Source organism: Equus quagga, chromosome 12, assembly GCF_021613505.1.
Source record: "Equus quagga isolate Etosha38 chromosome 12, UCLA_HA_Equagga_1.0, whole genome shotgun sequence".
In the NCBI taxonomy this organism is placed as follows: Eukaryota; Metazoa; Chordata; class Mammalia; order Perissodactyla; family Equidae; genus Equus; species Equus quagga.
The window spans coordinates 89581484-89607447 of NC_060278.1; the positions used below are offsets into that span (position 1 = coordinate 89581484).

The 25964-nt window shown below is 42.1% G+C and overlaps 1 protein-coding gene across 2 annotated transcripts in view; it reads left to right on the forward strand.

The window, feature by feature from the left end:
• RPN2 (ribophorin II) overlaps positions 1–25964 on the forward strand; it is a 54851-nt gene that overhangs the window by 16784 nt on the left and 12103 nt on the right. For both annotated transcript variants that reach the window (XM_046679037.1, XM_046679038.1), the window contains exons 5-11: positions 4265–4340; positions 5318–5452; positions 7559–7735; positions 9274–9392; positions 10953–11058; positions 21487–21578; positions 23525–23639. In XM_046679037.1, coding sequence (XP_046534993.1) covers positions 4265–4340; positions 5318–5452; positions 7559–7735; positions 9274–9392; positions 10953–11058; positions 21487–21578; positions 23525–23639 — 820 coding nt within the window. The remainder of the gene's footprint in view (positions 1–4264; positions 4341–5317; positions 5453–7558; positions 7736–9273; positions 9393–10952; positions 11059–21486; positions 21579–23524; positions 23640–25964) is intronic.

Here is a 25964-nt window from a genome sequence, read left to right on the forward strand (position 1 = left end):
CTGTCCTCATGGAGCTCACCTAGACACAGTCTTCCCCAAGCTGCTCAGGCAGAAGGCAAATACTGAGTCAGAACATAAACATAGACACAAATTGCCCTTTGAGGTTAGAGGCTGAAGCGAGGGTAGGAGATAACCAAGGGGGAGTGAGGCCAGGGAGCCGTGTGGTCTCTGGTGGAGGCCGAGCCAGGGCATGGTGGGATGTGGCCGTGGAGGCCCCGCTGCAGGAGAGCTCGAGGGATCCCCTGAAGCTGTGAGAGGAGAGGGTGCTCAGAGCAGGGAGTATTCTGGAATCAGACTCTGCTACTCTGCAAAAGGCTTAGCTGAGAAGCACCTTGTAGGAAAGGAACTCTAGCAACTTTCCTGTTGATGATAAATTTAAATGTCATAACTGACTTAAGGATGTTTACTAAACTTCACAGTGATAAGATATGTAGTTTTTATTCTTTATCACTGAAACTTCTCATTTAGAACAGTGTATGTGTTTTTTTGTTTTCTATGTGTCATCCATTTAATTGCAACCCTGAAAGAGTAGAGCACCTGGATTCCTGTTAATTCTCTAGCAAGAGGTTGGTGCCACCAATTCCCTGTTGCAGAACAGTTCAGTCATTTCCCAGGTTTTGTTTTGCTTTGTTTTGTGTTTTTTTGCTGAGGAAGATTCACCCTGAGTCAACATCCAGTGCCAATCCTTCTCCTTTTGCTGAGGAAGATTCACCCTGAGCTAACATCTCTGCCAATCTTCCTCTATTTTGTATGTGAGTCTCTGCCACAGCATGTCTGCCAACAAGTGGTGTAGGTCTGTGCCCAGGATCCGAACCTGGGCCACTAAAGCAGAGTATGCCAAACTTAACCACTAGGCCATGGGGCTGGCCCCCCCAGGTGTTTTTTGTTTTTTTTTTTTTTGCTAAGAACCAAAATGTTTCTGAACTTGAAGCTTTGTTGAGGGCAGGCTTCACAGTCAGTTGGCGTTCCCTCTGTCACTCTCACATGCTACTCATATTCCCAGGGTCAGGAACCAGTGATTTTGGGGCCGATGCTTTCCCAGGGCTCATGTTTTGTACAGACTTTGCCCAAGGCTTGGCCCTGTGATCCTCTGGTATCAGGTCACATTATTTTGATCTTTTTTCATAATCCCTTGTGGGATGCCTCCCCAGTCTCCACCATCTCATGTCATGATGTCACTGCCAGTGCCTCACTCTGATGCTACCTTTTACAGAAAAATCTTCTCATTTCCTTCTGAGCAAAAAAAGAAAAGCTCCCTCCTCAAAACTCCAGAAAGGAAGAAGTACAAGGAAAGTACGTCCATTTTAGAGTCAGTTAGACTTGGGTTTGAACACCAACTCTGTTCCTTCCTTGCTGTGTAACTTTGGGCAACTTCCTAACCTCTCTGAGCCTCATCTGTAAAATGAGACCAATCATCCTTACCTCATAGAACAAATGTCAGGATTAAATGAGGTGACACATGTGAAAAGCCTAGCATAAGGCCTGGTTCTTAGTGGGCATGTGACAAACGGAGTTCCTTCTCCTCTAGAGGACTTCCTTCTGAGGTCCCTTTCTCCGAGAGCTGGTTGCTTCCTTGTTCGTATTGTAGTTCTTTCTATATTAGGTTGTAAGTGTCTTTATTTGTGGTGTCATAGAGCCTGGCACATGGTAGGTACCCCACAAAGAGTTAATAAAGGCTGAAACTATACTTTTGTGTTTCTGTTCTCTTTTAAAAAGCTTACAGGTAGAAAGAGCACACGCTTGGGATCGGATAGACCAGTGTTCAAATCCAGGCTCTTCTACTTAATTGCTCTGTAACCATGAGCAGGCTGTGTAACCCCCCTAAACCTCGGCTTTTTCATATGTAGAACAGGGGGAATGGTATCTGTCTCATAGGGTTATTGTGAAGATCAAACTGGCAGGATGCCTTATATAATGTTACTGCTAATTTGCCTCATTTAAGGAAATCTGGTTATAGATGAGGACTCTTCTAATTGGGCCTTCTTCATTTAACTTGACTACATTAAGGAAGTAAAGGTCCGTAAACTTGTCTAGAATGGAAAAAAATATTTGTAGGTTTGAATGAACCATTTGAGAAGATGCCATTGTGGTCTCTCATAACCCAGTTTCTTTGAATAGTCTGCTGTATATTAGCAAAATAGGATCTGCTTTCTTAGTGTTTGAATATAGTACTCCAGAGGGAACGAAATTGCTAACTGGGGAATAGGTAATTAAAGCCAGTGACAAAACTTTTCAAAAGCTAAGTGAATTAATTTCATTCTAAAAACTTGTGAAGTTGTTACCAGCATGACTCTCACTTGTTCCAAAGAAGAGAAAAATGCTATCTTAATTGTAAGTTCTTTCTAGACTGTCTTAGCAGCCTTCTTTGGGCTCAGCATTTATCATGGGCAGATGCGGGATTTTTATCTTGTTTGGAAATTCAGGTTTCATTTTCTCAAGTGCATTACAACAACAGGCATCCCGTAGGAGTCATCAAATACTCTGGGGCTTCTCCATGAGTCGTGACTCCTCTGTTTTCCAATTTGTCATCTTAATGGAATTAGTTTTCCATGGAGGGAATCTAAATTGTTATGATCTTGGTGAAAGCAGACAAGTTCTTGCTCCACATTCCCCGACAGACTGGATGGATGAATGGTGGTCTTGCACAAGGGCCCAGTCATCTCTGGGGAATTAGGGAACCCTCCTCGGGTTGAGCGGAAGTCTGTTTTACCACCAGGGGGCCTCAGCTTTCTCCATTCCACCCAGAAAAGAACCATTTATATTTTCCACGTTATCTGGAAAAAATCTCATGTGCACATACCTAGCACATTCTACCTTAAAAAAGTTTATCTCACAGAAACATACTCATAAATGGGTAAAAATATATGAATAAGACATAAGAAAGAATGATGTCCTGAATACATTCTAAAATATAGTTGAGCCTTAAAAACATTATGCTAAGTGAAAGAAGACGGACACAAAAGGTTACATATTGTATGAACCCATTTATGTGAAATATCCAGAGTAAGTAAATTCATAGGCAAAGAACGCAGATTGGTGGTTGCCAGGGGCTGGTGGGAGGGGGAAATGGGAAGAAACTGCTTAATGGATACAGGGTTTTATTTTGAACTGGTGAAAATGTTTTGGAACTAGATAGAGGTGATGATTGCACAATATTGAGAAATATACTAAATGCCACTTAATTGTTCACTTTAAAATGGTTAGTTTTGTTATGTGAATTTCACTTCAATAAATTAAAAATATATGGGTATATATATGAGTAAGGGTCATCAATTACAGTACTGCATGAAACAGTAAAACAAATGTGTATCATTTGGAAATTGAGTAAATTATGGTACATCTAAGCAGTGCAATGCAATGTCATTAATAAGAATGAAATGCATTTTTATGTACTCGTGTGGAAAGATGTATATGATATATTATTAAGTTAAAAATAAATTGGAGAACAGTTGTCTTTTAGGGATAAGTGTTACAGGAATTTTAACTTCTTTAATAATGTATTGAATTTTTGACAAATATGTACTTTTATAATCAGAAATAAATGGTAGGAAAAGGAAAACAGAATAGACTTTAGTTTTGGAACCAAATCTTTTGTTTCATCTTACTTTATGCCTGAAGGATGAATGGCTTTCGGATCTCGCAGCAGGGTGATGGTGGCACAAGCATCAGCCATTCAGCACGTGTTTACCGAATGCTTCCTGTTCATACTGCATTAATCTGGTTTCAGAAAACTTGCTCCAAATGCTGCCCAGTAATCTACAAATGTAGATTCCGCAATATTTCTGTGGCCTAGGAGTAAGAAAAGTCAATTAACAGGCAGCCCGCTTCTGCCTAGCGCAGCGCCTCGTACAGCATGGGTGGCGCCAGATACACCTTGACTGAACTGAATCCTCTTCTCCCTAAGAGCACAGCTCTTAGAAACCCGGTTAAGTCTTAGTCTCGGTGTTCTCCATGTGACACCGTTAGGAGCAAAACAGGTTTTCAGAGGGGGTGAACCTGTGCTCCCTCTCTTCCCTGTGCCCACAGTGCTTATTGTAGGTCCCGTTGCCTGGGTTGCCTTCTCTCTAGCTGTCGTGATCTTTATAACATGGTCTTTGTAACGTCTTTCCAAGCTGGATGTTAAATAAGCTCCTTAAAGACTGAGACTGTCTTATACTTCTAAAGAGTGAGAGTGGAAGACTTGTGAAGGTGTACTGATGCAGGAAGGGGTGAGTGGATGAAAGGAGACTCGCCATTCACTGGGGCTCTACTCTTCACCTTCCAGAACCATCCAGGCTCTGCAGACGGCATCCCATCTGTCTCAGCAGGCTGACCTGAGGACCGTTGTGGAGGAGATTGAGGTGTGAATTTATTTTGCCAAATGAATTTCCCAGCTCCTGTCTTTGAAACCCTTTGGAAGAGTCTTGCAGATAGACGTGCATAATTTGTTAGGGCCAGTTACATTTCTTTTCATATCCTTGGCGCACTTAGGTTCTTTGTATCAGAGCAATATGTCCTAGGGAAAATTTGTTAGGCTGGTATAGTTACACCATCAATTAGGCAACAAACTACTTTTTCAGCCTTTTGTAGGTATAGTCTCATAGTCCACAGAGTTTTACAGCCTAGCAAACCTGAAATTCAAGTGTTTTTTTCTGCCACTTACTACTTTGTCATCTCAGGCAAATTATTTAATGTCTGAGCCTCAATTTCCTTGTATGGTGGTTGTAGGAACAAGTAAGGTTCTAAAGTACCTAGGACATAATAGGTACCCATCAAGTAGTCACTGTGCTTTTTATTATTACTCTGTCCTTTCCTGTGCCCAGGACCCTCTGCTGCTCAGACTCTTCTCAGGGACTGCAGAGCCAGTGATGACAGGCAGTCCTGACAGTGTCATCACTGGATGCCCCACAGGCACACCAGCTGCCTCATGTTACCCAGGAGAGCAGTATGTCTCTCTTTGTCCTTTGGAGCATTGAGTAAGAAAGAGAAATGCTGTGCTCTGTAGGTTGTATCCAAATGGATGGCCATGAAATCCGTCTGTGTCATGATGCTTCCTGGATACATTGCAGCCTGGACTGCTGGGCTTGGGCTTGAGCACAAGGGGTCGGGGCAGGAGCATTCACAGGAGCTGCAGAAGATCCTGTTCTCTTCAGATGCCTGTATGATAGACTTTACTCTCTGCCTAACCCCTTTTTTTGAGAAAGTGTTAAGTGACAAGTGGTCTCCAGATTCAGAGGGAGATTTCTCAAAACTGTGTCTGCATTAGGGTAACAATAGCTTGTGTATCTCATTTCTGTTATCACTTGACTTCCAACATGTTTCTGTTTGGTTGTGACAGGACCTTGTTGCTCGCCTGGATGAACTGGGAGGTGTGTATCTCCAGTTTGAAGAAGGACTGGAAACAACAGCGTTATTTGTGGCTGCCACCTACAAGCTCATGGACCATGTGGGGACTGAGCCATCCATTAAGGAGGTGCTTGTCTAACAATTCTCAGGCATGAAACCCACAGCAGTTGTTGATTTTATCTGCTAAGAATAGGTTTTTTCAGAGAGGACTGTTCAGTTAGCCTTGGGGTATAGTCAGTCACTCAGTGTCTTGGGTTAGGCACTAAGAATGAGAAATAGAAAGATGTAATGCCTGTCCTCGAGAAACTCGTTGTCAGTAGGATAGACAGGTAAACAAATTGTTATACTTGCTTTAAATGGTGTGTGGATATGGCACAAGGTAGTGGCAAGAAGGCCAAGTGTATTACTCGTTTCCCCTCTGTTTTCGTGATACTCCTTCCTACTGTCTCATGAGTGCTTTCCACGTTGGTGGCCCATGCAGATCCCCTTTGTCCTGCGGAGTGCCCTGTCCTTCAGAATTGCCTGTTCTCCTCCCTCCCCCCATCTCAGGATTGGCTGGATCTTAGCTAATCTTGGCTGATTGACATAATTCACTGAGGCATGTGTGTCTACCAGACATCTACCAAGAGTTAGTCATTTTTTTCTTTTTTTTTTTCAAGAAGAGCTCATTAACCTGAAAGAACCCTTAGGTGGAGTGTGTGTGAGCAGTCTTTTTGAGTAGGGCCCTCTTTGTACCCCTTGTCCGTGAGGTTACCAACCCTTGATCTAAAAGACTTAAAATACAAGCTGCTGTTGTTTAAATTTGGGGAGGAGAGGTTTGGGTTCCAAGTTAGAATGTTCATTTCTTTGATGCATTATGAGTTGTGCACTGCGTTTCTTCAAATAAACAGTAAATAATTATGTCTTAGATAATTTGAATTAATTTCATAGTTTCTCCAGAGGATAGGATCCAATAATTTATTCATTTATTGGCATTCTTATATTGTCTTTTCCTTCATCCTAAGTGTCGGAGGTCTAAAGATACTACACTCTTTGAATTCTGAGTGTGAGTGCAGGATTGTGGGTCCTGTGTACGAACTGTTTAGGGAGTCTCCTACATGCAGTCCCGTAGGTGAATTAACAATACTCTGCTTATGCAACTTAAACTTCTTCTTGCTTTGTCCCTGAGCTGCTCCTAAGCAGGTATTTGTCTGGAGTAATTTTGTTGTCACTGCTTTTGACATAACCATTCTGGTGAACAGCCACCCATTTTAACATATCAACAGCCTAGTGATGGAAAAATGTAATTGGTACAATTAAAGAAAATTATTTCATGTCGACTGTGAATAACACTGTCGGGAACAAGGGAGCTCTTTTGTTAGATGGTAGGTTTTAAAAAACAAAACTGATTGAAGCAGAAAATGTTTCCTCTTAAGCAAACAACCTCCAGAATTTTAATAATGCCTTTTTGGTTCCACTTTTTTAAAAAATTGCTTTCAGTTTTCTCCTCTGAGTAGCCCATTAGTTCTTAATGGAGAGTTATTTTCGTTTCTTTCTAATGTACATTTTGGCTATAAGGTTTGGTCTTGTAAATATGAACTTAGCCACAGTGTACTGCTTCAAGGTGGGCCGGGAGGGAAAGTTGCTTAGCTGGGAGGGTGTGGGGAATCAGGAAAGAACATATTTTATTGTGGAACGACTTCAGAAACAAACAGATCTGCATGTGAATTTTGATCTTGCTTTTTTTTTTTTGTTATAATTTCTGGAAGTTACTGAACCTCCTTTAGCCTCAGTTTCCTCGTTTGGAAAACATGGATAATATCTGTCTTTTCAGGGTTTTTGTCAGGATTTGAGTTAATGCATGTAAGGCACCTGTCATAGCCTGGCACGTTTAGGCATCGAACAGGTGGTTGCTATTTTATGTATTTTATAACGTACTCTCATGTGTCAGTAGTTATCTCGAAGGACCTTGCATTTGTATAGTAAGCATTCAATAAATGGTTGACAAATAAATGCATGAATTTCACTTTGTACTAGAAGATGGAAAAAAGCAACTTATTCCAAGTTTTAAGCTTAAGTGCAGAATATTTGCCTCTTTCCTCCCCTTTACCTATTTGGATTAATGACTAAAAGAGCTTCCATGTGAACACCTCGTAAACAGATGAGGAGTGACTTGAGCCAGATGGGGAGGGAGTGTGGCTCTCCCACCTTCCTGCGGAGGAAAATTTCAGGTCACGTTTCCGTTTTCTTTCAGGATCAGGTCATCCAGCTAATGAACGCCATCTTCAGCAAGAAGAACTTTGAGTCTCTCTCGGAAGCCTTCAGTGTGGCCTCTGCTGCCGCTGCACTCTCCCAGAATCGCTACCACGTGCCAGTAGTGGTTGTGCCCGAGGGCACTCCTTCTGACACTCACGAACAGGCCATCCTGCGGGTATGACTTCCATGCCCAAATGTGCCGCTTCGATTGCCCTGTCCAGTGTGAGGCTTTCAGAAACCTAAAGGCTGGTGCACAGCCGATCGTAACCCCATGAGGACATACCCATCAACTGTGGAGCAAGGCTCATTTCCCTTAGCCCGGAAATGGGGACATGACCACTGAAACTAGTCACAGAACCCTTCAAAACTATCAAGAAAGCTTTTTTTTTTTTTTAGAGGATTTTAAATAGTAAGGCTTTCAATAAATTAAGTGTAAGAAAATTGCATTTCTGGGGTCTTAACTCCAGATGTATAGAGAAGTCTTGCTTCTATAATGCATTTTCCAGTACCCAAACTGTCCAAATACATTTTTTTAAGACAGCTTTTTAAATTCCCAAGTCATTCTGCTGCTTATAGTTGTTAAGTCTCAGATCTCTTCCTCCCTGATGCTGATGGTGTCTCTTGTGCGTCTTGGTAGCATAATCCTGCCTCTCACTCAACAGTAAGCATAGACTTCTCCTTTGTGTCAACTCTTTGGACAGAGCAAGTGCACAAATCTCAAATACGTAGAGTTTTCATCTCAAGCGAGGCATTTGTTGCTGTTGTTTGGAAAAGTGATAAGTGAAGATCGTCATAAGAAATTAGCATTTTATTTATTTATGTCTCAACACTGGTGCTCCACACAGGACGGTTTGTCAGTCCCATCAGTTCTTCTGCTTTGGAGGCCCTGCAGATATTCCCCTGAGGAAGTGCCCTGTACTCCAAACTTGCCTCTCCTCTCCATACTTACAACTCATGTCCCCGCAGCAAAGACTCGGGTGGGAAATAACCTGATTGACATAGTTCGCCATGAGTCGGCGGGGGCTAAGAGAGCAAAGCAGCGAAAGTGTTGGCTTTGAAGCAGATAGGCTGGGGTTTGTGTCCTAGACCAGCCACGTCACTGGCCATGTGGCCTTTGACGGTCCCTTAACCTCTTGCAGCGTCAGTTTCTTCATCTGTGAAATAGAGATTATTCCAGCTCTCTTGGACGATTGATGGGAGGCTATGTGTAAAGGGCCTAGCCTAGTAACTGGCAAATAGTTGATTTTCAATGAATGATAACTATTAATGTTACCCATATTTCTTCAGTTTTCCCATTGCCCATACCTTCCTAAAGTATTTTTCTTGCTAATAAATTTTTTCAAAAGATACTTTAGTAGAGTGGATAAAACAGGAGATCAGAAAAAAGGAAGCATGGCTGCCTATGTGATCCGGGGCCAGTCATTTTCCTCCCCTGGGCTCTAGTTTCCTTATCTGAAAAATGGGATCATTGGGCAAGATCATCTTCAGGATCCTCCCACCTGTAACATTCTGTAATCTGTCCCATTCCCAACCTGATAGTTTTCCTGTATTTGATCTCTGATGGACAGTAGACGAAAGGTCAGTGGAGATTTCCTGAAATGAGGTGTTTCTTCCCCTGCAGAGCTCACTTCTTATGGACAAAGCACCCCAGAAAAAAATTCTGGATTCTCTTAACCTTTGTTTCTATAGATAACTTTTTAAATTTATTTCCAGTTGCAGGTCACCAATGTTCTGTCCCAGCCTCTGACTCAGGCCACTGTTAAACTAGAACACGCCAAATCCGCTGCCTCCAGAGCCACTGTTCTCCAGAAGACGTCTTTCACCCCCGTAGGGTAAGTCCTGAGCATGTTCTTGCAGGGTGCCAACTTGTTTTGGAAAGTTAACTTGCAGCCAGTATAACCCAGATTAATGTGGCTATTACCAAAATCATAAAGCCAAATTTACCTAAACTTTGGTTAGGTAAAATCCTAACCACCCTGTCAAAATGCTTTAGTTATATAAGAAAAGGATTTTTTTTTTTTTGGAGGAAAGTTAGCCCTGAGCTATCTACTGCCAATCCTCCTCTTTTTGCTGAGGAAGACTGGCCCTGAGCTAACATCCATGCCCATCAAGAAAAGGATTTTTAAAACTAAAAGAATTTTCTTTTATTCTTTCCTTCCCTATTTCCAGTTGTCTTTGTCTTGTCATTGTATAAGCAGCAAGTTTTAAATTTAGTATTTATTCTTTTTTTCTGATGTATGAGTAATATGTGTTTATTGTAGGAAAAATATGGAAAAGCAGAGAAAAGAAAATACAAATTACCCATAATGCTGCCACCCAGATATACTTCCTCTTAACATTTTACTCTTTTTTTGTGGATCCTTTTTCTATGCATATGAATATATTTTAAAAATTGAATTAGAATTGTACTTTATCTATAGTAATATATCTTGAACATTTTCCCCATAGGATTAAATATTGTTCTGCAGTCTTATTTTTAATGGCTGCATATTATTGTTATGTAAAATTTTAAAAATTAAGGGTCAATTTTTATATGAAACTTTGTTAAATGTTAAATTAGTAAATTAATGAGACCAGGAACTTTGAGTTTTAGAGAGAAAATGTATTTTTTGGTCATAAGGATACATAGGCAGGGGCCAGCCCAATGGCATAGTGGTTAAGTTTGGATGCTCTGCTTCAGTGGTCCAGGGTTTGCAGGTTCGGATCCTGGGTGCACACCTATACACTGCTCATCAAGCCATGCTGTGGCAACATCCCACATCCAAAATAGAGGAAGATTGGCATAGACGTTAGCTCAGGGCCAATCTTCCTTGTGGAAAAAAAAAAAAGATACCTAGACAATATATGAAATTAAAAAGCAGAATCATTTTTAGGATGATCAGTGGAATGATAGAAAACATTGGGGATTTTGCTTTGTAGTTAGAGTTAAGAATTCTCTACCTTTTTCCCCCTTTTAAAATAAAAATTAGTATTCTTATGAAAGTAAGATATCTCCTTTTTAGGAAATTCACAAAACAGAGAAGTAGAAATAATACCCAAAATTTCCTACATTTATACTATCCTCACCAACCTCTTTGAACATTTCTCCTGTTTGGTTTTTTTTTTTTTTACATAACTGGGATCATATTGTAGGCTTACTTGGGATTTTAGGGGCTGGGAGGGGGAAACAAAGGAAAAGGAGACTTGAAAGAGGAGGTCATTTGGATTGTTCTGAAGTTTCCCCACATTGTGATCTGTGACTGAGCAGGAGGCTGCCCCGGGGGGGGTGGTCAGAACCTGAAGAGGTAGTGTGGCCCTGGCCTGTCCAGGGAGTGCCTCACAGTGTAGCCTGCTTGTGGTATTCCTGACTTTCCTATGTGAGTTCTTGCTAACCTTGCTGTCATTCTTAACAGGGATGTTTTTGAACTAAACTTCATGAATGTCAAGTTTTCCAGTGGTTATTATGACTTCTCTGTCAAAGTTGAAGGAGACAGCCGTTATATTGCAAATTCTGTAGAGGTAAGTGCTTTTCTCGTCATCCCCATTGCTGTGTTAATATATCCAAGAAGATGACCACATAGGCACGTGGCATTAATCGTCTGCTATATTGACTTCTCTTTATGACCACGTTATGTGAATATGTTAAGAGAGGGATAAGTTCGAACCATACTGTTTGACAGACTTAGCCAAGACTTCATCGTAGCGAGTTTTCTTTTACTTGTAAATTACTTATTTTCCGTTATAATTCAGCACTACTATCTTACATAAAATTTGGAAGTAGAAAAAATAAAAATCACCCATAATTCCACCGAGGCATAAATATTCTTAAAATGTTTTTTGTGGTAGGCCTTAATAGGTTTAGAAAATTGCTTGATGCTAATTAGGTGACAAAAAGTATCACGTGGCCTATAGCACTGTAGTGAGCCTGTCTAGGTGAAGTACAGAAGAAAATCGGTCATCTTTCCTAATGAGCTATGTTTCAGATGTTTAGCTGGCTCTAGTTTTGTTGAGGATCCAAGGGTGGAAAGCTATGCTTCATTTTTCTGATGCTTTGTGGGAATGAGCTGTTTCGCATTAGTGGTTCTCCCAGCTAATTTTGCCCCCTCAGGCACTATGGCTCTCATTTTAATCTTTTTGGCTAGAAATTTATTTAAGGTGGATTACACATTTTCCTACCTTCTTAAACTATGGGATATGGTTTAACCTTTTCTTATTCTGAATTAGGATCATCAGTATGAACCCTTTATTGAATGCCTGTGACATGAGAAGCACAGTCCTGTATGCTTTTGCTCACATTATTTATTCTTAACAACAACTCTAAGAGATGGGTGGAGTCATCTGCATTTCATAGATGAGGCTCAAAGGAATAAAGTAACTTGTCCATGGTCATCCAGCCTGTGCTTGGGGAGATCCCTGCCCAATGCTAGTTTAGTTAGTGTGCCCTGGTGAATATGGAGCTAGCCTAGAGGCTGTAGAGCTGTGTGCAGCTCCAGCAGCTGGCCTTTTTTTTTTGGTGAGGAAGATTGTCCCTCAGCTAACATCTGTGCCAGTCTTCCTCTGTTTTGTATGTGGGATGCTGCCACAGCACGGCTTGATGAACAGTCTGTAGGTCTGCGCCCAGGATCTGAACCTGCAAACTCCGGGCCACTAAAGCAGAGCACACAAACTTAACCACTAAGCCACCAGGCTGGCCCCACAGCTGGCCTTTTTATAATACTACTTTCTCCTTTCAGCTGTCATTTCTCTGCCACTGTGTCTTTGCTGCATCTACTTGACTACGTTGTCATGTATTCTGATGGGTCAGGGCAACTCAGCTTCCCCAAATGTTTACATTTTATGTAACTATAATATAATTATCAATACCAGGAAGTTAACACTTATACAATACTATTAATTAATCTATAGACTTGAATTCAAATTCCACTAGTTATCCTACTAATGTCCCTTTTCTGATCCAAGATTCAACCTAGGGTCTCATATTCCTTTAGTTGTCCTGTCTCTTTTGCTTCCTCCAATGTAGGATAGTTTGTCTGTCTGACCGTGACACTTTTGAAGAGTACTGGCCAGTTACCTTGTAGGATATCCCTCTTTTTGGGTTTGTGTGATGTTTCCTCAGGATTAAATTCAGGTCGTGCATTTTGTGCACGAATACGCCAGAAGTGATGCTCTGCCCTTCTCAGTGCATCGTCTTGAGAAGTATGATGTTGATATGTCCCATTGCTGGTGATGTTAACCTTGATCACTTGGTTAAGGTGGTGTCTGCTGGGTTTCTCCATTGTAAAGTTGCTGTTTTCTACTTTGTAATTAAGTGCCTGGTGGAATGATACTTTGATACTCTGCAAATATCCTGATGATCTTGCCTGCAACAGTTGTTAAGGTGGTTTTCTCTTTCTTTCTTTTCTTCTACGTTTGTTAGTTGGAATTCTGCTTTAAGAAAAAGCTGCTCCTTTTTTCTTCCCCCTCCCATTTATTTATTCAATTATTTATAACACTTTGGACTCATGGCTATTTATTTTACTGTATAGGTTATTATCATTTATTTTGTTGCTCATATTATCCCAGATATGGCCTTTAGAGAGCTCCTCACGTTGGCTCCTGTGACACTCACTTTCTTTTAATGAAAGGACAAGGCAGCTAGAAAGTTTGACCTTTTCAAAAGTGGGCATTACTTAACATAGGTAGATTAAACGCTTATGTTTAAAGTTTGGCAGAAAGGAAGATATTTTCTGGAACTCTAGTGTCTCTGCGTTTTCTCTATTTCATGTCTGACCTTTTTGGGCATGAGACATCTGATCCTAGTCCATTTACTAACACAGAATTTGGACAGCAACTATTGTAGTGTGTACCTTGAACCTCTACAATCTAGATTCTTTCAACTTTAATTTCCTTCATTAAGGGGCTTTATTTGCAACTGAACACATTAAATGGCAAACTTTTTCTTTTTGCCCGAAACCTCTTCTTCCTTCTGCCTTTCCAATCTTGGTAATAACCTATCCAGTTTAACTGCCATAACCATATGTCACAGTCCTTCTTAACCTCTTCCTTTCTTCCCCTTTCTGACTTCTGTTCAGTCACAAAGTCCTGTTGATTCCACCTTGGAAGTCTTTTGCTTGAGTGCTTTGTTCTTCAGTCCCAGTGATCCTCCTTGGTGAGAGCCCTGTGTTATTTATCTAGACTGATAAGGTAGTTTCTAACTAGTTTCCTTGTCTTTAATCTCTGCCCCTTCCATTTAATTTTTCGTTAAGTGCCACTGGAGTGATAAAATCGCCTCGCTCCTCTGGTTAAACCTTTCTTTGGTTCCCTGTTGCCTGTGAGTGAGGTCTAGACTCCTCAGCCTGGCTTAGGAGGTCCTCTGCAGGACACAGGCACGTGCTTCAGTGCAGCGCATCCCTGTCCCCTCAGCCCTGGCTCCTCTTGACTGCAAACTGGTCCTCAGATGAACTTTACATGCACATGCCCTTGGACTTCGACTCTTGTTTCCTCCACAGGAAACGCTCTTCCTCTCCCCCGCTCATATGCTGAAGTACTCATCCTGTAAGATCTAGTTCAAATGTTGCTCCTTCATCTGTGCTCCTGTAGTACTTTATTTTTGTTTTTTAGTATGGACTATTTCAATATACAGAAAAGAACAGAGAGTAATAAAATGAATCCTTATGTACCTGTGGCCACTCATCTCCTTCAGACACCAGCATTTTGCTATATTTGCTCCTTTTGAGGGGGAGGTGAGAAATAAAACCATATAGATTGTATTTAAGCTCCCTGTGTACTTCTCGAACACTTGTTCTCTCTTTCCCTAGATTTGGAGTTTGATGTTCCAATGCCAGTTTTTATGTTTCTGCTGCACATATATGTATTTTTAAACAATATATTGCATTGATTTGCATCTTCTCAAATTTTAAACATTACCTTATACTATACGTATCCTTTTGCACTTTCCTTGTTTTTACTCAATATTAATTTTATGACAAGACATAGTGATGTGTGTAGAACTTAAGCTATATGCATAAATATGGATAATTGTCATGAAATTGATCATCCCCCTTTTGTGAATGGATCAGATTTTATTAATTCATTTCCTGTTGTTGGATATTTAGATTGTCACGGTTACAAACAGTGCTACTGTGAACATCTTAGCACACGTCTCCTTGTGTGCATTTTGTTTGTTTGTCCAGAGTGAGGTTTTGGGGTTGTAGGGTGTGCTCATCTTCCAGCTTTATTAAATGTTGCCAAATTGCTTTTTTCTGCACATTCTTACCAATATTTGGTACTATGAATTTTTGATAATCTGATGGGTATGAAATGGTATCTTATTGTTTTAATATTTTTCCTTGGTTGCTAGTGAGACTGAGCCTCTTTTCTTATGTTTATTGGCCATTTAGGTTTCCTTTTCTGTGAATTGTCATATATCTCGTCTGTTTTTCTTCTGGTTTGTTAGTCTTTTCATTATTGATTTTTAGGAGCTATATATGTTCTGGATACTAATCCTTAGTTATTAGCACTAGATTGTCTTCCCCCAGCGTTGCTTTATGGCATCTTTTGATGCATAGAAGTTAATTTCAGTGAAGCCTAATTTGAAGGTCTTTCTTCCTAGATTGTGCTTTTTGTGTTTTTAAAAAAGTCCCATGCTGCTCCAAGGTCAAAAAGATATTCTCCAATATTTTCTTCTGATGGTTTTTAAGGGTTTTTTCCCATTTTACTTATGGCTTCAATCTACCAAAGTTTATTTTTGTTGCTATAGTATTTTACACTCCATCTATAATTGTTCTTATTGCATTGTATTGCCATTGTTTGCCTTTATGTATGTTTTGCTCTTTCTTTGGGCTGGGAGCCCCCTGTGGGCAGACACCAAATATTTTTTCGGCGCTTAGCTTCCATCTCAGACCACTTAGAAGAAGAAAAGGATGGAGTGATCTAAAGATGTTTTCTCCCATTTCAGGGACCTTGGAACCATGGTAATTTGTCTTCCAGGGGTGAGCCTTGTGCCCTACACAGAGTAGCTTGGCTTTTTTTTTAATAACAGGTTTATTGAGGATATCATTCACATGCCATAAAATTTAGCCATTAAAAGTATACAGTTCATGGAGCTGGCCCAGTGGCGCACAGGTTAAGTTCGCATGTTCTGCTTCAGCAGCCCAGGGTTTGCGGGTTTGGATCCCGGGTGCGGACATGGCGCCACTTGGCTAAGCCATGCTGTGGTGGGTATCCCACATATAAGGTAGAGGAAGGTGGGCATGGATGTTAGCTCAGGGCCAGTCTTCCTCAGCAAAAAGAGGAGGATTGGCAGCAGATGTTAGCTCAGGGCTAATCTTCCAAAAAAAAAACATATATAAAAAAGTACACACTTCAGCGTTTTTAGTATATTTACAGAGCTGTGCAACCATCACCACTATCTAATTCCAGAACATCTTTGTCACCCTAAAAAGCAACCTGTGCCTATTAGTAGACACCCCTATTCTAGGAATATATCCTTCTCCCAGTCCTGGCAACTAGTGATCTACTTTTTGTCTCTATGGTTTGTTTATTTGGGACATTTCATAAGTGGAATCATACAATACATAGCCTTTTGTGTCTGACCTTTTTTACTTGGCATATTTTCAAGGTTCATTCATGTTGTAGAGTGTGCCAGTACTTTATTTCTTTTAATGGCTAAATAATACACCATTATATGGATATACCATGTTCTGTTTATCTAGTCATCAATTGATGGACATTTGGGCTATTTCTGCTTTTTAGCTATTATAAATAATGTTGCTGTGAACATTCATTTACAAGTTTTTGTTTGAACACCTATTTTCAATTCTTATGGATGTGCCTAGGAATGGAATTGCTGGGTCATATGATAACTCTGTGTTTAACTTTTTGAGGAACTGACAACTGTTTTTCAAAGAAGTTGCATCATTATACATTCCTGCGCTCAGTGTATGAGGGTTCCAGTTTCTCTACATCCTTATCAACACTTGTTGTTATCTGTCTTTTTCATCCTGGCCATCCAAAGTGCATGTGGAGTGATATCTCATTGTGATTGGGATTTGCATTTCCCTGATGGCTAATGATATTGAGCATCATTGATCTGTGTTTTTATCCTTATACCAAACTATGCTGTCTTGATCCCTATAACAGCTTGGCTTTTTGTAACATCAAATCTGGTGTTTGTCCAGGTGTTTCTGTGGTGGTTGGAAAAATTCTCTAAGTGTAAAATAGAAGAAATGGCTAATAGCTGTTACTCATGCAATGATAATAAGCCCCTATGGAGGCTATTGCTGTCTTTTTCCTTCCTGGTGATGGGCTAAGTGTTGCAAAATCTCCTCTGTTCCTCTTCGTTGCGTTAGACTTTTAGGCGCATGTGAGTGTGTGTGTGGGGGGGGGGTATGCGTGTGCCTGCTCTGACCTCTGTCACATATGCAACTTTACTTTGTAATTTCAGTAATAGTCATACTTAGAGCCTCAGAGCGGGTCAGCAGGCCCTGTTTACTCTCCTGAGAGATGCTCCACTTTGGTCAGAGTGCATTAACAGTGGTTTGGTGTGGAAGGCCTGTAATAGCACTCATTGACATTGGACTTGCTGTCATGGGAAGCGTGGGTTTTAGAAGCTGTCATTAACATTAATTGCCCCTAATGCACCATCATTTTTGACAATAATGAGCTGAGCAGGAGGGTTATTATTCTCAGCAAAAAGACTATGTTTCCTGGTGTTGAAACATTTTTTGAGGTGTTTGTGGCATGCAGCACAGGCAAAGACAGGAGTAGCGTGATTCACTGTAAAGCAGCCTTGGCTGCATCTTGAAGTGGCTAAACAAATCCCTTTCCTCTTAGGAAACTAGCCCTGCAGCGCTAATGTGAAGGAAGGAGCCGCTGACCAATGGGGATTCTACTCTGGACTCTTAAAAACGGGGCTTTGAAAAAGTCACAATGATTTTTGCTTCTCAGTTTGCTTTAAAAAAGCAGCTTAAAAATGCTTTTCTTTTAAATGCTTCCAGAGACCCATTTGTAGTAAGATTTGAGGAGCAGAAGGACTTGTTTTAAACTGTTCCCTGTTCAAGAACAGCCCTACAGTGTTTCTGTGCAACAAAGAAAGCTGTAACTTAGGGGCATTTTAAAATCAGGGCCGAGAGCAAACCCAGAATGCCTTGAGTTAAGTGCGCTTTGCCCTTTATCATTCCATGTGTCTGCATTGTCTGGGAATGCTTATGACAGCTTTAAAACAAACACACAGTTGAACCTTGATTAGCAGGCCTTAGCGACCAAGTTCTTGTTGAAAGTTTATAGTCAGAATTTGAACAAAAAACTCGCAAGTTGATGGCTTCCCTGTCACTATAATTAGGATACACTGAGGAGCCTTACACATGCCTTCAAACATCTGGTTATGTTTATCCATCTGCTGGAAAGGAGAGTGATTATTTTTAAAATCATATTTATTGGGTGGTACGTTTTTTTTTTTTGAGGAAGATTAGCCCTGAGCTAATGTCTGCTGCCAATCCTCCTCTTTTTGCTGAGGAAGACTGGCCCTGAGCTAACATCCGTGCCCATCTTCCTCTACTTTACATGTGGAACACCTACCACAGCATGATGTGCCAAGTGGTGCCATGTCTGCACCCAGGATCCAAACTAGCCAACCCCGGGCCACCGAAGCGGAACGTGTGCACTTAACTGCTGCCCTACCAGGCCGGCCCCTATTGGCTGGTAGTTTTTAATACAAAAATGTTTATAAAGAAGAAAGTAGTTGGCATACAATCTTATTGCTCAGATAATTCCTACTTTTTTTTTTTTTTAAAGATTTTTTTATTTTTTTATTTTTTTTCCTTTTTCTCCCCAAAGACCCCCGGTACATAGTTGTACATTCTTCGTTGTGAGTCCCTCCAGTTGTGGCATGTGGGACGCTGCCTCAGCGTGGTTTGATGAGCAGTGCCATGTCCACACCCAGGATTCAAACCAACGAAACAGCGCAGCGGAGCGCGCGAACTTAACCACTTGGCCACGGGGCCAGCCCCAGATAATTCCTACTTTTTAAAAAATAGGAGTAAAATACCCATGTGGTTTAAAAAATTTCAGAGTACAAGAAGATATGTAATGAAGTCTAAGAGACTTTTCCCCTCCCTTCAGTCCAGTTCCTCTGCTCAGAAGAATGTTATTCACAGTTAACTGTGTGCACTTTAAGAAAAAGAAGGATGCATATATCAAATGAGTGAATGCATATTCTTTCTTATTTACACAAAAAGAATTGTTCTATAAATGGTTGTATTCTTTGCTTTTGTCAGAAAGTAGAGGCTCCCAGCTTTCCCCTCAGGGGTCTATTCAACTTGATGGCCTTCCCCATCCGTAATTCACCCGCTTGCCTAGACTCAGTGACAGGCAGTGATGTTAAATATAATTCTGCCAATAGATGGCTGTATATTCAAAAGTAGGAGGTAATATCTCCATATCTGCGTGTAGACACCTACCTTGTTTTTTTTAATTGCTCTGTAGTAATTCATAGTGTACGTGTACTGTTATTTATTTAACTAGTCTCTTTATGGAGATTTAGGTGGGATGATGATTTCAAGATCACATTTACAGATTAAATGAGTGAGTTCTTAAGTGAATGAGTCACCGAAGTGAAGAGGGAGTTATCTGGTTAATGCTGATGAAGAGTGCAGCGTAGTTAACTATGAAGACAGTTATTTTTAAAGCATGGAATATTGCTAAACTCTCACCTCTTCCCAAACTGGAGGACTGCCTCAGCCCTCCTGCTGCGCGTTCCCCGCCCCCCAACCAAGGGCTCCCCCGCTGTTCTTCTCCTGTGCTTTTGTAGCGCTTTGTACATCCCTCTGTTAAAGCAGTGGGCTGGTCTGTTGGAGTTTGGCTTTGGTATCTACTGCCCTTGAGGACAGGAAGTGCGTCTTGCCGTTTCTCTGTATCTCTAGTACTCCAGATACTCTCGGGGGTCGTAGGGAAAGTGCTCTCAGTGGGGTGTCTTGCTACCAGTCGGTAGCCTAATCAAAGCTCTTGGGCTACGTCTTTGCTTGAGCCTTCCTCAAGGCTAGTTTTTCTTCAGATGGAAGTGGTGTCACTGCTTCTCTGGGTTGAGCTTTATATAGCAAAGCTTGCCGTGGTCCCGAGCCCCAGGTGAGTTGTGAAGCCGTTTGCCAGCAGAGAGCCCAAAGAGCCGAAGTGGAGGCTCCCAGCTCTCTCCTGGGGCTTTACTCAACTTGAAGGCCATCTCTTCCCCTCCCCCACTGCCAAGTTCACCCACTTGCCTAGACTCAGTGACAAGCAATGATGCTAAATATAATTCTGCCAACAGGTGGCTGTGTATTGAAAAGTAGGAGGTAATGATATCCTTACAGCCTCTGGTAATAAATCTTTTCCATTCAGGTTTTTTTTTTTTTTTAAGCAAAATAGAACACCCCTATTCAACCTGATAATTGAGGCAGTTGTCACAGAATAGTTATTATGGCGGCAGGAGAGAAGGCTGTTAAGAGGAATCACTTGATAGCTATCTTATCCCTTTTTAATTTTTCTTCTTTGCCCTTGATTTGAGGCTATCACACCTTGATAGTGCATTTTAGAAAAATGCTGAATCTATCCTTCAGTTCCTTGCCCGCCCTCTATATTCTTTCATCCTGCCTCAGGCTGTAAACCAGTGGATTTGGCAAGGATTTCCTTAAGCATTACATTCAAGCTTATCAAATATTTGCAACTCTGACAGATATGTTTACACATAAAAAGTGCCTTGGGTTTGCATAATTTGCACATTCAGACTTAGATTTTAAATCAGAAATTTCCCGTGAACAGACTTTTAGCATGTTTTCTGTCCCTTTTGGAATTTTGCATTTATTTTCATCTAATTTTAAAAAATTTCTTGTTTACTGGCATTAGCTAGCCCAGTTCCTCTTTGTGAAAATATTTATGAGGAACATATAGAATTCAAACGCCGCAAGAGTCTAGTTTGTGCTTCTAACAAACTCCAAATCTCAGTGGCTTAAAACAACACAGGTCTTTTTTGCCCACGCTGGGTCTCTTTAATGTGTCAGCTGGAGGCTCTGCTCCATGTCGTCCTTACTCCAGGCCCGGGGCTGGAGGAGCAAGCCTCTCTCTGCATGTTGTCCATGTCCATGTCAGAGGCAGAGAATCCCACAGGGACTCCTAAAGGTTTCATTTGGAAGTGGCATACTTCACTTCTGCTCACATTTCCTTGGCCAGAGTGAGACCACGCCTGACTCCCAGGGTGCAGGGAAGTGCACTCTACCCCACTCGTGGAAGGAGAACAGGGAGTCTTGGGGAACGCACAGGTGGCTGCCGTGGCTTCTTAGGTCTTCATGGGCAGGTTTACAGTACTGCTTGGCACAGAGTGAGTGTTACTGGGAGGCTGGATAGCAAGGTGCGAAAGAACACGGGCTCTGAGTCAAAATGCCTGAGGCTGAATACTGGCTCCGTCACTTCCTAGCTCTCTAAACTTGAGCAAGTAGCTTCATCTCTAATCGTTAACGTCCTCATCTGAAATAGCACTACCTTACAGGGTAAAGACTAAATGAGATAGTCTTTATAAGGTCAGTGTCTTTCACATAATAAACACTCGATAAATATTAGCTGTCATTAGAATTGAGTACTTATTAAGTTATTTGAAGGTTATGCTTAAGGATTTCCCCCTTATTTATTTTAAAGTACATGTGAAAAGATGTTTTTTTTCCTCCCCAGTCCTCCCCTCCCCTCCCATCTCCTCCTCTTTTCTTTTTATACCATCCAACCAAAGCCGAAGAAAGGATAAGAATCAAGGAGTTACTTTTAGGCCTCAGGTTGGGAGAGGTGGAAATACCACCCGGCGGGGTCAATTTTACTAAAATCATTGAAGACTCCTGTCCTTGGATTTTTTTATGCCTTTACTCACCTTGAAGAGAAAAATTGGGGTAAGCATGTTAATTCCTGGCATATCCACCAGTTGACTTGGCAATTTTTTCTGTTTCACTCCAGCTCAGAGTCAAGATCTCTACTGAAGTCGGCATCACAAACGTTGATCTCTCCACCGTGGATAAGGATCAGAGCATTGCACCCAAAACCACCCGGTAGGTGGGGTGCCTCCTGGGCACAGAGGAGCCTTGGCTTGAGCTGAAAGGAGCAGCCTAGGCACCGAGCCCTCCACGTGTCATTTCTGTGTCAGCGGTGAGGCAGCTCCCTCTCCAAATTAAAGAGGCTGTAGTCCCGCTGGCATCGCCCCAGGGATGCTGCCTGGCCTGCTCGCAGACTTGGGGCTTGTCTAGACCAGCGGCCAGTCCCTGAGCAGACTGTTGATTCCTGGTCCACAGTGAGATGAGGAGCTTACCTCAGAATGTAAATCCGAGTCAGTCAGCCACGTCACCAAGCACGTTATTTAGTTCAAATGACAATTTATTTTTTATTTTTATTTTTTTTTAGATTTTATTTTTCCTTTTTCTCCCCAAAGCCCCCTGGTACATAGTTGCATATTTTTAGTTGTGGGTCCTTGTAGTTGTGGCATGTGGGATGCCGCCTCAGTGTGGCCTGATGAGCAATGCCATGTCCGCACCCGGGATCCCAACTGGCGAAACCCTGGGCCGCCGAGTGGAGCGTGGAAACTTAACCCCTCGGCCACGGGGACGGCCCCAAATGACAATTTTTTTAAAAACAAGACTTTCTCAATGAAGGAAGCAGTGCTTTAATTTGTATTCTAGTGTAATCTCTTTCTCTTCACAATCCTGAATTTGCTTTTAGTGGCCTCATGGCAACTCTCTTTGGCCCACAGTGGGTCTGAAATCAGCTGGAAGCCTCATAGGCCCTTAGAGCTGAGCCAGCAGATACCTGACACTGGGGTTCCTATCCCCTTTCTCAGGTCCGTGGAAGGCATCACTAATCAGTCACAGCATTTGTTCCTGCTGAACACAATCCTTTTAACGCAACCTTCTGGGTAACCATTAGCAATTGATCAGAGTTGGGCCGGGACACTGTATGAAGCTCATTTGTCAGCCCTTTCCCAGATCCTTATTCTTGGGGGGGAGCCCGTGTAGACCTCTGGGTATAGTTCAGACCCCAACTTTAGTCAGCTGGGGTGGCTATAGATGCTAGAGAAAGTAGATGAACCCTCAAGGCCATTTTGAAGATGGAGGATGTTAGCCAGAGCCTAGAATCCAAGCATTCACTCCTTTTAAGTCACGTGCAAGGCCTGGCCTTGCTGCCCCGGCTTAGATATTTTCATAGTGACATTGGAGATGGGAGCACTGTTGAGAACCCACTGGAATAATGTCTGTGAGAGTGCGTGGCAAAATTTAATGCTCTGTATAGATGAAGAGTTGGTGTTACTCATAAGTAAATATTTAGCCAAAGGATAAAATATAGCCAAGTGTGAGCTCTGTAACCATTTGGTTTGTTTTATCCCCTGGCCATCTTAATCTAAAATCCCAGGAGATAGCTGTGAAAAGAACAGTTTTCTCATCAAGTCTGCCTGTTGAGAAAATGACTTTTAAAACCTAATTTCAGGCAGAAAAATAAATTGAAACAGTGCCTAGGAAAAAAATACAGCATTAGAAAACGAAAAAGCTCTAAGTGCCTTTCTTTCCTTTACATCCACCCCCTCTTCTCTCGACCTTGCTCACACATGCTGCTAGCATCGATCCTGTGAGTATTTCTCCTTGCGCTTCTGCCAGCCCAGCTCTCCAGTCCACCTGTGTGCCTGCAAGGGGACGTGTGAGCCCCTCTTGTGCCTGACTTGGTTGAATAGACATCCTTAGGTCCTTCAGGTGAAAGCCTGGAGCATGTGCACAGAGCATTTTCCCCAGACCCTGATGGAAGTTCATTCTGTGCTGTTCTCAGTCCTGGCTTTATCAGTCCAATTTGCCGTCAGGCCACAGACAGCTCTCCACTCTGTCCTCCCACAGCAGAAAAGTGTTAACAATGGGAGAGGGAGGATTGGGCAAGGAAGTGAAGTCTGTGTTCTTTACCCTGTTCTAGAGATATGCAGATCCTCTCAGAAGATTTACTGTATAAATGTCTCTTTCAGGGTGACCTACCCAGCGAAAGCCAAGGGCACGTTCGTCGCTGACAGCCACCAGAACTTTGCTTTGTTCTTCCAGCTGGTAGATGTGAACACTGGCGCTGAACTCACCCCTCACCAGGTCAGGAAAAAGCCCAGACAGTTCTCTTGGTCTGAAACATTAGTGTACACTAGAGTTGTTGTTGCACCATGGAACGCTGGCTAGAGAAAAGTTCCAGATTCCTGCTTTCAGCTCCTCACGCAGAACCCTGAAGGTCCATTGGGTTCTCCCCCGTGACTTCTACTTCTTCTCATACTGGCTGTAACCCTGGCCCTGGCGTATGCTCTTCTTTTTTAAAAGATTAGCTGGTATTGAGAACATATATTGAAGGCAGATTAGTACTTAATTGAGGCTCTTTTTTCTGACAAAGAAAACATATATTGAAATAATTTTGAAAAAAGGAAAACCTAGGCAGTGGGCCCAAAGCATATTTTTGTTGTGGCCAAAGCAGATATTTCTATTTGTGGGAATCTGGAGAATAGCCCTTTTTAACTTGTGCCTACTTCATAGTATGAAAGCAAAGGACTTCATTTTTGGTTTCCATATATAAAATAATGATAATTATTATTTAAAAGATTTTCCCTTTCCACAGAAACTCTGATACGACCCCTTGTCCTCTCAGATTCCTCCTCCCCTCCTCTGTCATCCCTCTTGGCTGAGAACAACGGCTCACAGCCCTGCCCCAGAATGGTCATATTGTAAAGGGAAATTCAGAGAAATACTTTGAACGCTGAAGATAGGAAGGAATGTGCTCTAGTGGCTGTGGTTTAGGTGTTTGTAGCGATACTTTAGCAAGAGCTAGCAGAGCTGTGTCCATGCCGAGAGGCGGCTTCAGAGCAGACCACTGAGGTGAGTGGGTTTACTAGGAAACCTTTTCCTTTCTGCTTCTCGTAGCTGCAGCTGCGGCACTTGTGCCCGGGCCCCAGAGCGTTGACCCCAGTCCCGGCGCTTCTGTGTTCCTCTCTCCCTTCCTCGCCCAGGCTCCAGAGAGCTTGGTCAGAGCGCCTAGCCATGGCTAACTGAGCTTTAAGCACTTTACCCTCTTAACATTTCCCAGCTCCTTCTCAGAATGACCTTTGCCAACCAGACAGCACAGGGAAGAAAGAATGTGAAAAGAAGAAATTACAAGATGAAGTTGGTGGGGTTGGCATTGGGTCGGGGGGAGAGTTAGGAAACATAACTTTGAAGAGTTGTCTCCTCCAAGATTCTGTTTTGGAAGCCATGGCTTAGAGACCTCCCAGGTAGAGAGAGCATTTTGCAGATGAGTCTGGTTGCTGCCTGCACTTGGCTGTGACAGGAGGAAGATGAGGTATCCAGGCTCCTCAATCCGGTTCTTGGCCGAGACTGCTGTGGTCAGGATGCTTCACATCTCTGGGCTGCTTTCCCTAAACACTTTGATGGTGGTTCTTTGTTGCTCAGGTGTAGAGTAACAAATGAGATTTATATTTTTTCTGTGGATCCAGCACTAGCTTTGTTAAGGATTAAATGTCAACTCATTTAATCCTCGTGCCTTATGATCTGTAAAATAGAACCAGTCTACCTGCTTTGTTAAATTCTTTATTTTGAGACACTTGAAAAAAAAGCTCTGAGTGGATATTAAGTTTTGCTGCAGTTTTAATGTGCAGAAGCCTTAGTTTCCTGTGCCATTGGGGGCATAGGATGATTAGACTTGTACCATCATATTGATGATAGTATCAGCTACTGCTCGTTGACCAGCTGGTATACACTCGGTCCTGCGCTCAATGCTTTGCGTACATTACTGTGCATCTTCACGCAGATGCACCGCATGTGGAAGTTAATCATTCTGTCTTGAAGATGAGGAAATCAGGGCCCACGGAGGTTAAGTGACCTGCTCAGCTAATAAGGAGTGGAAGCAGATCTGTCTGTCTTCAAAGCCTGGGCTCTCTCTGTGACACCAGGCTTTTCTGCTCGATTAGAACTCTGCCTTGCTCTCAATCCCCAAGCCGCCTCTACTAAATCTTCAGCTGGAGGCACTAGGAAATGGAAAACGGGCCTCTTACAGTTCCACCTCATTTCCCTTCTTTTCACCCTCTGGTGAAGAAGTTAATTGGGCAGCAAAGTGGCCAAAAGGCTGGCAGGAAGAAGAAATTGCAGTAACAGCAAAAGGCTTAAATCATCCGCAAACTGGGCAGTCAGCCTCCAAGTAGTCGAGAATTGGCTGGACTCCTAAGTTAAATTTCTTTTACTAGCAAAAAGTTCTCTCTCATCTCTGAACTGGGAACCAGGGTGGGATGGCCACTCCTTCCGCGCTCTCTCAGGCAGATCTGGCAGACCCCAGAGCTCCCGCTGTGACGACAGCTGACAGTGTCTGTTGCCTCCTTGATTCGATGTTGGGCCCAGAGGGAGTTTTGAAATTATCGAATGAAAGGTTGTATTATTGTTCCA